Raw genomic sequence first — 11,866 nt, forward strand, 5'->3', positions numbered from 1 at the left:
ATAATAATATTTTATCTATAACATGAGTGATATTCATTATAAATAACATTTTATAAAAAATATATTATGTATAAAAATAAAATATTAAAATATTGATAATCATCATTAATGTTATGGACATAAGAAAATTATATGTACGAATATCTAAAAAGAATTTATTTTTTTATACCTAAACGGCATCCATCATACATAACTTCCCCAGGAAACTGGAAAGACTACAGATATTTGCCTTATTTACATTCATATATTTTTGTTTTAAATAGCTAATTGAGATATAAACGTATAAAATTTTCAAACAAATGTTATCACTATAACGAGGTTTAATGGTATATATCTAGACTACTCTACCGAGTTTTGTTATATCTCAACAATACAAAATCATTATCTACATAGCCGGATCAACTTGCACACATCTCAATTATCATACCGAATATGTGTTATCTCTCATCAGCACACAACCAAGTAAATTCTGCCTATAAAATTTAGGCAAATTATTAAGAAATTACGTAACATCTTTTGTGTCGATGGATAGATGAGCCACCTCCAGTTTTCGTTCTTCTATAGTTCAACTTAGCATAATAACACATCGATTGTTTTTCAAAAAAATTATATGCAGTGGAGGCAAACTAAACCAAAGAATTGATACCCAAAATTCTCAGTTAAAATACACAACCAACATTACCAGAACTACTAAATTTATAATTCAGAAACATTGATGATTTATTTCCTAGCCTAGCTATATCATTACCTCCTATTCTAATAGCGACACAGGTGATACTGTTGAATGATATAGCAGATAAACTAAATACTAGCTAACAAGCAACACTAAATTACACTACAAATCCCGCCCGTTCTACAGGCGCTAATTGCACCATATTACACAATTTTGGCCCCAACATCAACAACATTGAACCTGAGCACTCCTCAAAGTCCTTGAGGATATATATGAAAATGAAATATGAGCGTACCAGCAGGGTGCAGATGAGAGAGCCTAAGGACCAGTAGGTGAATCTTGAATAGTTTAGTTTCCAGAAGCTGGATCGTTTCTGAATTGCTGCTCTACCATTGGAGGGAGGAGAAGCGCAAGCCTGGTTTTGTATCTTGCAATGCGTCTAAGCCTTTCTTCCCTTAATCTGCAGATTTTCCAAGAACAATGGGTCAATTGTATTTATTCACCAGTAAAAAAGTCCTCAACCAATTTCCAATTAGTCATTAAATACATATACCCCTTCCCCTACCCCGGAGACAAAGGAAAGGAAGAGAGACAGGAAACAACTGCTCGAAGAATGGCTGTGGGATATAATGAAGATTAAACTAACGGCTATGAATCTCATCACAGTTCATTATCAGATCATCAGATCCAGTATCTAACTGTAGCTGGAAAGTGAAGACCAGATCAGTTTGTCGGCCAGATCTCCTAATTTCTGGACAGAAGGAGGTCATTCGAGATGGCCAATCACCAGCCACAAACAGATTTTGTGCAGCAGAATAATTGAATGCAAGGTTTCTGTTGTTCAATCTCTTTCTTCTGCTAGCATCTCACGTTAAGGGTGCAGAAAGGGGAAGAGTTAACCGCATGATTTGAGATGGGCCTACTACTTTTTTCCTTTTCTAGTTAGATGAAGTGCCAATTTTTTTTCCATTTATCAAAAGGGCTTAGTCCCTAGTGAAATAACCTTGGGATTTTGGGTAAAAAGAAAAGCATTGTTATCCCGCTACACTCATGTAATAGGTTTAATATATGTGCTGCACTCATTCCTTGCAGAACTAAACTGCTGGTTTTCCCTGATCTTAACAAATACCAAAGTGAAGCTAATCAACAAAAGAAAAAGTAGATTTGTAAGATGGGACATTTCCACCTTTGGTGGGGGGGGGGGGGTTCCGAAAGAGCTCTATCAAAAAGGAAATAGCTATAACCTTAATAACAAAAAGCCAAATACCAGAAAGTTTTTTTACCGTGATCTAATCCTTTTAGCACGCTTGACATGTCTTTGCAAAAGTTCTTTCGGAGATAAATGCTCAACAGATTCCCCAGCCTGCAAGCAAGTAAACAAAAAGAATCACTTGTTCAATTCTATAATTGAACACCAATTGCCATCTCTAACTACCCAACTACATTGAACAAGTAGGTACATCTCTACAGACAACATTCCAATCAAGGACATGTGAATCCTAACACATAATAGCTGACCAGAAAATTAGAAATGACAAAGCAATGAACTTGAGATATGGTTAAGGCAACACCCAGAATTATTATTTTTTGAAAGAGATCAATGCCTTTTGTGGTCATGCTGAGAGGAAAAATTCAGATCAAATTTGAAACAATTGAACTTGCTCAACCATAAAACATATATATTATGTTAGATACAAATAAATTAACAGGGTGATGCAACAAAATTAATATGGAGCTCATGTGGAATGTAGTAGAATTTCTGAAGTCTTAAAACTTCACGAGAGGAGATACAAATGGATAAAGTCTCTTGGGATCCAACATCTCACCCATTCCTTAATTGATTGAGCTGCTCACATTCAAGGAAACCTTCCAACCTTCGATGAAAAAAAATTATATCATGCACACCAAACAATCCACTGGGAAGCCTATACAGCTCAGGCATGGGTCCAAACCACGTTTAGTAGCTGGAATTCAAACCTGAGATCTTCAGACTGTTACGACCATGCCTTAACCACTAGGTCATCCTCTAGGGGTGGAAGACATTCCTTTGATGAAAGTTAATAGCCAATAAAGGAACTCAAGGACTTCAACATAACATGAAACATACCATACTTCCTTACTTGGCAATTCAAAACATTGGAGAGTATTCAAAAGATTGCTTGGGGAAAATATACTCCTCAGAAGCAAAATATTGCATTCAACTTGGAACAATAAAAAAAATGTTCATATGCATATAACACTTGATTATGTACAATTTTTTGTAATGTGGTGAATTTTATTTTATTTATACAAACCTTTCCATAATATGAAAGTTCAAGACCTTATTTTACCTTAAAGTTGATAGGGATGGGAAAATTCGCCCTTTTCAGTATAAGCATAGATGAAAAACTGCAGTCCTACAATGAGATGGATGGTAAAGTAAAAAGTTCTAGAAAGTGCACTATGGCATAGTACAAGTCATTAATCTTATACTAGACATCAATAACAGTCTGGTATGTTCAATGATCAGCAAAGAGTAAATATGGTCAGTACTCCAGATTCTAGAGTGAATCAAACGTAGGAAGGTGATTCATATCCTTTCAAAAGATAGATTGTAGGATAGAAACCACAGTAACACTTAACAGAAATCAAGAAAGATTTGGATGGGAGTGAATTGATGCGGAAACGTAAGATTAGATGGAAAAATTGAAATTAAAAATTACTAGAACGATTTGTCGTGCAGTGAAGTGGGCATACCAAATGCAACCTATTCACATCTGCTGATTCAGGGCTTCTACAAGTGAGGACCCTGACAAAGATATTTATTCTAGGTGGCATTCTTGCACCAAGAACTCCTACTTTCTTCCCTCTCACCTCACCACTCCCTCCCTTAAATAAGGAATCTAAAAATGAAGTAAAAGATCCTGCCCCGCTTATGATTAAGTTTAACACAAACATAAACCATGATTTACTAGTAAAATGAGTTATACTTCAATTCCCCTTGCCCCGTAGCAATCATTCCCCATGTACTTAAGATTACAAGACAAACAACAAAGACTAAATTATTTCCAAGCATCTAATCATTCTGGTACAGGAATCACATTCAAACTTTCACTCACTAAGTAGATAAACTCAAGTGCTCACCTCTTCCTCTTCTTCTTTATCTCCCTCCTTTTTTACAGGAGATTCAGCATCTTGTGGAGCTAGTGCCAAGGGTCTAGGAAGAGATCTTACCCCATCCATGTATTGGGACTGCCAACAAAATGTAAAGCAAATTAACATAAAAAGGAATAAATGCTATTTAAAAATAGAAAGTATTTCTTGCAAAATTTCAAAAACCACATTAAGAAACTCATCCAGCACCACAGTTGCATTATTTTTTCAAGAAAATTAAAATTATTAAGACAACAAATGCAAGACCAGAGAGGAGAATCAGCAATAGAGAAGCAAGACAGAATCATGATCTGAACTGGTTTGAGATCATAATCGGTTTCAATTTCATCAAATGCCCTCCCCTCTACTCTCTACAATTCATAAGACTACCTTTTCCTCAAAATACTACTTCAAATAAAAAAGAAAAGAGAATCATGACTACTTTGCCTTGGAATTTTTTTGTTTGGTTGCCAGCATACCCTCATTGCTGATGAATACAACTTTCCCATTCTCAAAAAAATAAAAAAGAAAAGAGAAAGGACCAAAAACAACTATTATCCTTAGTTAAGAACTTAAAAGGAATGAGATTTGGCTGCAACTACTTGAATCAGTACTAGATTTGATGAGCTGTGAGAGAGAACCATGATCCAAAGCTGGTTTTGAACATTCAGATCAGGTCAAAAATCAAGTAATATAACTTGAAATTATGTAGCTATACTATCTAAGCAGCATCAGGTAAATGTTTAAATTTTAATGAGAAATCTTTTAAGAGCTCTGCCCTCTGGTATCCAAATAAACTCATTCAATTTTGAACATCTTATAAATTCTAAAGTTGCTAATACTTCCCTCAGTACTCTAGCATTGACATGTTTCTCTTCAAACCTAATACTAATTTCACAATAATGTAAGGGAACTTACATTTTTCTCCGACATTGTCACAATAACAACACGCTAAGGTGACGAACTCTCAAGTAAAATCACAGCCGAAAGCGATGGAATTAAACTGCAAATCTCGAAATGCATATGTTGGAAAAATAAGAAGTAATAATTCTTAATTAACAATTCCATAGAGGGGTTCATTATGTTTCCAAGTATAGTTAGATCTTCAATGTTTTGTCATCTTGGAAGATGAGCAGTAGACTGGTTTTTTCTCTATGATTGTTATATTTCGGAAAGGGAAGTTTTCGTCCTTGGCATTCTATAGAATATATTACGTAACATCACTTGAGGTAATCTATAGTAGGGTTGGCAAAATTAACCCATGAAAACTTGGCCCACCCAATCCGTCCAAGTTTGGGCTGGTCATTGACCTGCCCATTTATTAGCTCAGTCTATCAAAACAAATTGGGTTGATATGTGTGGCCCAAGTTGACCTATGAGAAATCTTATCAAAATAAGATATTTTTGTTTGCATGTTATAATAATAATAATAATAATATATATATATATATATATATATATACATACAAAATAACTGACAGTATCTGTCCACCAAACTCAGTAATTTTGTATGTGAACTGAGCTTTTACAAGCCAGAAACCTTAAGTCACTCAAGCTACTGTCAAAAGAAAATTAATATTTCAAAAAGAAAGCACTAGAGCAACAAATAACGAATTTCTAGTTGAGCAAACCTGAGTGTCATCTGGAAGCCCATTCCTCAACCATGAACGACAGAGGGTGTAGAGAGAAGCATTATCAGAAATTCGGACCTACATCAGAAAACAAAGGTAATTATCATGCAGTAAGAAAATGTTTCTACAGAAAACATAGGGGATGCAAGGAAAGCACCTATACCAAAGCTAAGCAGGGAAATGTAAAATGAGGTTCATGCTAAACCACGAAGACCCCAGTTTGCAGAAGAATTAATCAAAATTGCTTCACAGATTGAATGCTCACCAACAAAGAAGAAATTGGGGAAAACTGATAAGAGTACCTAATGTTCTGTCAAGTCAAGGAAGTAGATGCTTTTTTTCTACTTGCGGTTAAGTTGTACATAATTCATCTCAAGCAAACATCAACTTAATATAGAAGGGTGCACACTCTCGGGCAGATCTTATATACATTATAAGAATGTGTTCACCAGACATAAATAATAATCTCACCTCACCAGTAATGGGCTGTAAATCAAGAAAATAGATGAGTAGTGTCACATTACATCTTAAATTCTCTTGCCATAGCCCTTTGACAATAATACCACATAAGACAATGAAAAACCACCACTGAGACAAATCAGAGAAATTTAAAATTGCAGTTACACATTTCCAAGTGAACAAAGTTTCTTATAATTTCATTGTAAAGGTACATTACATATCACACACACAAAAAAAGAAGTTTTAAAGTTTGTTGGAGTGAAGAACCAATTGCACAATCAATCAACTACCTTCTATCCCAAACTAGTTGAGTTTGGTAACCAATACCACAAATGCTTAAAGATAACCTATTCAGTGCCTAATTTCCAATACTAACATTATTTACAACTGAATTATACCTGTGCTGGATTGCAAAGGTGAGTGAAATTTAAAAGGGTGTCAAAACAATGTCATCTATCAGGATTCAGGGCCTTCTCCATAAAAACTTTGATTTGGTAGCTAGAGAAAATATTATCTACACAACTTCATGAAATATTAGTGACAAAATAGTTAGCAGATATGTCATACTCCAACATGTTTTTCTTTTCTGCTTATTTTTTAGGGGAGGAAATGATTTAAATGACTTCCATCTGTCAAAATGAGGATCATATCAGGCATGATCAATAAAACATGCAGTATTTCACAAATCAAACTAAACAGCAAAATAGGCACTTACCTTTCTGTCTCTGATTATAGCAAATGTGTCATCCTTGCTTCTGTCCCTACCGCAAGCAAAATATAGAGCACTAAGAATTTTCATATTAAACATATAAGGGAAACAGGAAAACTAAGTAAAACATATATTACCTCTTCTCTCTGAAACCATTACAATCTGAAAGGGAAGGCTGAGTAGAAGCAATCTGGAACACAGAAATGTAGCAAGCAGGATCAGGATACAAAGAAGGTAACAAAATTGTTAGAAAAGATAAAATAGATCTATGGAACACACTAGAAGAATGTAATTTCTCATTTGAAATTGCAGCACTGCATTACTGAGATAGGTAATTCAAGTAAATCTGCAGGACAATACTGCCACAAAACATGAAAACAATAAAAACAAGCTGGGGGAACACAAGGATTAAAGGGCTGTTTGGATTAGATAACAGACAAAAACAGCAAGAGAATAGTCTGTTAACAGAAAATAAACCAAGTTATTTCTGAAAACAAGAAAATTCTCTTCTCAATACTTGCAAGCCTAGTCTGGGGGTTTTTGAGCGAACCCTTTTCTATTCCCCTCTGCTTCCTTGTACTGATTATAGGAATCAAGCCTCAAATTTTGGGAGGTTAAGTTGAAATTGTGTTTTTCCTTCACCCTACATTTATTTAAATTCCAAAACACGTGTAATTGTATCTAAAGAAGTTTAGCCGTTTAAAGAATATTTAAGAGTCCCCATATGTAAGGCACATCAAATATTTTAAAGATTTCTTTCCAAGAGACAAAGCCAACACCAATCTTCTGAAATCAGATTCAGACACTTGCATTTGTTTCTCAAGTAGAAACGAAAAGGCAAAATATTTTGATTTCCAAAAAGGAAACAAAAACCAAAGGTTCTCAAATCAAGATACTAATTAAGGTAGGATGCGTGCTATTCTTCCAAACCAATGCAAACACAGTCCACTTGACAAAATTAATTTTACGAAATTCTCAAGCCACTTGCAAATTGGTCCCACATAGTTCAGTATAGTGAGGAATCCCCAAGAGTTACCACTTTTGGTAATCAGCACATATACATATATCCTCAGAACTTTTTGTGTCAATAATAACACATTTCCTCTTTCCCCACTGTCTTGGTTGCTGCTTGCTCCCTTCTTTTTTTGGGATCCAAGGGAATCTATTGAAAGATCCATTTGACCGAGAAAATGAGATTTGACAAGACTCATGGGTATATATATGGGAAACAGAACGTAAGAATAAGAATGAAAAAAATTGTGGCCGTGCTAGGTTGAGACTCATGAGTAGCCTTCATTCCTCTTCTCTCTCTTTCTTATTTATTGGAAAAGGGCCAAAATTCCCCTAGACTATCGAAAAAGATCTAATTATACCCTTCATCCACCTATTTTGCTGAAAATACCCTTTGATTACCTTTTTGGCTCACTTATACATTTATGACTAATGGTCAACGCTGAATTAAAAAAAGCTTATTTAAATTCTGTGGAATTTTATTATTGATCCAATTTTAAACTCTAACCCCAACTAAATAAATCAACCCACACAATTTTCTGACTTACTCAACCCAAACACTAACCCACACGAAAAAATGTGAAATTTCACCGTAAAAATCATTCTCAACCATTCTACATACCCTCCCCAGACTCCACTTGTGGAAACTCAATGAGAATGATGTTGTTGTTGTTATTGAAACATGATAAAATACTTGTAGCTAATTTTGGGGATTTACTTCCCCACTTCAGCTAATCAAAGGATTACTCTAAATAGCTTCTATGAGACACCGTCTCGTCATAGACAAGAAAACAATACTCCCCCATCCCAATTTAAGTGTTTTCCTTTCCTTTTTGGCCTGTCCCAAAAAGAGTGTCTCAATCTATATTTAGTAAGCTTTCCAATTCCGGCATTCTACATGGTAAGTTTAAGACCACAAGTTTTAAAGGACTACACACATATTTGATTTAAGACCACAAGATTTAAAGGACTTCACAAATCTTTAATTTAAGATCACAAGATTCAAAAGACTCCTTTGGATTCTTAAACTTCGTCCAAGTCAAACTAAGACACTTAAATTGGACGGATGGAGTAGCATTTTTGGAACCAAATTAATACATAGTCTTAATAAGAATATTCAACAAATTACTCAATTAAACTATTTTTAACAGTGATGTGGGCCGTATACACCTTGATTAATCCATCGGACAACCCGTTACATCCCACAAGAAGACATGCCGAGTTATCCTACCCACCAAGGTTGGAGCAGATGTACTTACATTGAATGTTGTAGTTGGGGTTTGAACTTGGATCTCCGGATTGTAATTCATATACTCAACTACTTAATCATCGCCTTGAGAATAAATGAATTTGATGTGTATTGTTTAATTTTTGTGGATAAATTATCTCTAAACTGTAAAGTACATCGATTTCACAATTTTTAAGTAATTTGTATTAGAAGTATACATTTTTTAAGGAGTTGTGTTTGCATAGTTAATTGTGGCCTTAAATTTTGGATTCTGACCTTGAGAGTATCTCTCTAAAAAAAATTAACTTCAGGAGTTAGCACTGGGTTTGGGGCCAGTTCTGGCCATTTTGACCTGTGGGCTGAAGTTTGAAATGCAAGGGACCAGCTCCAACCCCCCATGGCAGGGAAAACACCAGCCCATGAGATTCATAAGTTAATACAGGGTTCATGCCTCCATTAAAGGGCTATGGTAAGGTGGTTTATCGCCTAGGGTCAGCCCACTTGCCAGGTTAGCCACAACCTTACTGACACACCTCATTGAAGAAGCCTGAGGTTGGCTTTAAAATTCCAATAAGCTTGACAAGGTTATCAAAAAGGTACAGCCTATGGATTACAAACTACAACTTCTTTCAAGCTCATGATACACCAAGGATTCCTCGTTTCTCAACTAGGAAGGTGGCTTCCGCAGATCCCCCTTCATCAACCCCCCTTGGTGGCTGCACATGGTCCCCTTCGATGTAATCAGTAGCCATGATAAACATGAGGATGGTTCAGAGAAGAAAATCAGTTTCGACAGAAACTTAAGTGCACAATGGGCAAATCTGGCAAGATGTTGGGTTTATCGGATCCAAATTCCTGATTCCAAAATATAAGGGACAAGCATTTTTATAGGCAGGATGAGTGATAGCGTGTGAAAGTTCTACTTTAAGCTCCCGTGGTTGACCTAAACATTGAACTGGTTTAGTAGTTAAAAGTCGTGTTTCCTTACATGAAGTCCCCCGAGATCAGTTAGTTGCAACCAGCCACCTGAGTGATATCACCTCCCTATGAGCACATTGTAATTTCCTAAAGATGCACTAGTTCAAGAATGATCACGAATGGAGAACTTGTTACTCTACTATTTCAAATATTTCCCTTTTTTCCTTGTTTCTTTCCTCTGTTTTTTCCTTCTTCTTTTGATTGCTTTCATAAATGCAACATGGTACTATTTGATGGCAGCAAAGAATACACAGTCAATTTTTTATTTTATTTTTATAAAAGTTAAAGTCAAAGAATACACAGTCAATTTACTTCTTTTTTTAAAATTGAGTGGCATTTGTCATAAAAAAAATAATTGAGTGGCTTTCATAAGTAAGAGTGAATCACTGAACAAAAGCACCAATAGGGAAGAAACAAGTTACAATGACCCACCTGGGAATTCGCAAAACTCAAACCTATCATATAAGGAACGTTTGATAATCCACCCAAAATGAGGTTATTAATGATTTTGTAGATAGATTAGAGGTAGACAAATTGTATAGGATAGCTCAGAGGAGTAGGAGTTTTTTTGCAGAAATTCATGTGTAACTAGAGCTCTGTCAGAGACTTAATTCTTTCAACACCCTCCCTAAAAGAAGCTTGTTAATTGGTAATTTACAATGGTTGCCAAATTTTTTTTATCTAATAACATGCGAATTCAACCATCAATTATCAAGATAATTAAAGTGAGTATTAAAAGAATTACAAAAACCTTGTGATGCGAAGAACTGACAACTGGAAATCCCTTAACCGCACCAGGCAAGACACCAGCCGAAGCCGCAGGACCAGCAGAATTGACAGTAGGAGACGATCCAAGAAGAGCGTGTTGCAAATGACTCGGTCTAACACCCGTAGACTGACCCAAACCCGGATCCATCTGATTCAGCCCAAAAGTTGGTCTAGACCCGAGGTGGCTAACAACTGGGCGATTCGGGTAATTACTAGGTTTGGACAAAAACCCGCGGCCGGAGGAAGCAACTGGGTAGAGAATGCTGTGAAGATGAGGTTGTGAGTCGGGATTAGGAGGTTTTAGGACTAATTGAGAGTAACTGGGATTGGATGAGGGCGGTAGGCGCTGGGTAGATGGGAAGTGAGAAGATTGGAGGGAAAAAGGGGGATGTGGTTGTGGGGTGGGTGGTCTTACAGGGTTAGAGAAAATTGGTCTTGTGGGTATACCGGTTGTTATAACTGCATCGGTTGTGGTGATGGTGGTGTTGGCGGCGGCGACGGGCGGAGGATCCGGCGGAGCTGGTGGGGTAGAAAGTGCCATGCTTTGGTGTTGGCGGGGAAAACTTTTGGGTATTTTTATTAGGGGGAGAGAGAGAGATTACTTACAATTTGATTTTGAATTGAAAGTCTTCATCACTTTGAAATATGGCAACGGTGCGGAAAAAGTTACACTTATGACTTTGAGGTCAATACGACACCGTTTTGTATGATCCATATAATTGCATTTTGCACTTCAAGCCCCTTATAATTTTTGTTGAAGTCATTTTTACCTCCTAGAAGTATGTATTTGGACTCGATTAAGCCTTGTATTGATTCTAAAAAAAAAAACTAATTTGATGTATGTGATTTATAGGATTGGATTAATTCAAATTCACTTTTTGGAGTGGAGGTATAAGCTTAAATGAATTTATTTGCTTTTGCTGAATATCATAAATGTATTAGAAAATATTGAGTTGTTAATCTAATAATTAAAAAATCATTTTTCAAAAGGTTCGAAAGAAAAGTAACACTGTAATGTTAAAATGAAAATATTCAAGAAAGGAAAGTACTAATAGTACAAATATTAAGGATAACTGAAGTAAAAGAAATAATAGTAGTAATGAAATTGATGCATAAAATAATGCTAGCATACTAGTAATAATGTTGATAACGAAACGGACAACAAATTCAATTTAGGACCTTATTCTACCACTTTACTACCGACTAGCAATCTACTCTAATCTCGTCCTTCATGTTTTTCCTATCTAGGGTCATGTTCTGGGTGATTTACATTTATG

At 35.7% G+C, this 11,866-nt stretch overlaps 1 protein-coding gene across 1 annotated transcript; it reads right to left on the reverse strand.

The window, feature by feature from the left end:
- Positions 1 to 627: 627 nt before the first annotated feature.
- Positions 628 to 11,197, reverse strand: LOC125833762 (uncharacterized). Its single transcript, XM_049512948.1, has 7 exons — positions 10,573 to 11,197; positions 6,742 to 6,794; positions 6,611 to 6,656; positions 5,437 to 5,514; positions 3,797 to 3,904; positions 1,957 to 2,036; positions 628 to 1,133 (listed from the first exon to the last, which is right to left on the reverse strand). Exons 1-7 carry the CDS (start codon positions 11,128 to 11,130, stop codon positions 1,022 to 1,024), a joined length of 1,035 nt encoding a protein of 344 aa, XP_049368905.1. The 5' UTR covers positions 11,131 to 11,197; the 3' UTR covers positions 628 to 1,021.
- Between the last annotated feature and the right edge of the window lie 669 nt (positions 11,198 to 11,866).

Source organism: Solanum verrucosum, unplaced genomic scaffold (assembly GCF_900185275.1).
Source record: "Solanum verrucosum unplaced genomic scaffold, falcon-dt-bn FXZP01000307.1, whole genome shotgun sequence".
NCBI lineage: Eukaryota > Viridiplantae > Streptophyta > Magnoliopsida > Solanales > Solanaceae > Solanum > Solanum verrucosum.

Bases quoted from the DNA above. Each gene is read 5' to 3' on its own strand.
- LOC125833762 (XM_049512948.1), bottom strand. From the start codon at position 11,130: ATGGCACTTTCTACCCCACCAGCTCCGCCGGATCCTCCGCCCGTCGCC. The intron at 6,795-10,572 runs GTTTTTGTAATT...TCTGTGTTCCAG, and splicing joins TCAGTTCTTCGCATCACAAG to ATTGCTTCTACTCAGCCTTC. The intron at 5,515-6,610 runs GTAAGTGCCTAT...TTTCTGATGTAG, and splicing joins CTATAATCAGAGACAGAAAG to GTCCGAATTTCTGATAATGC.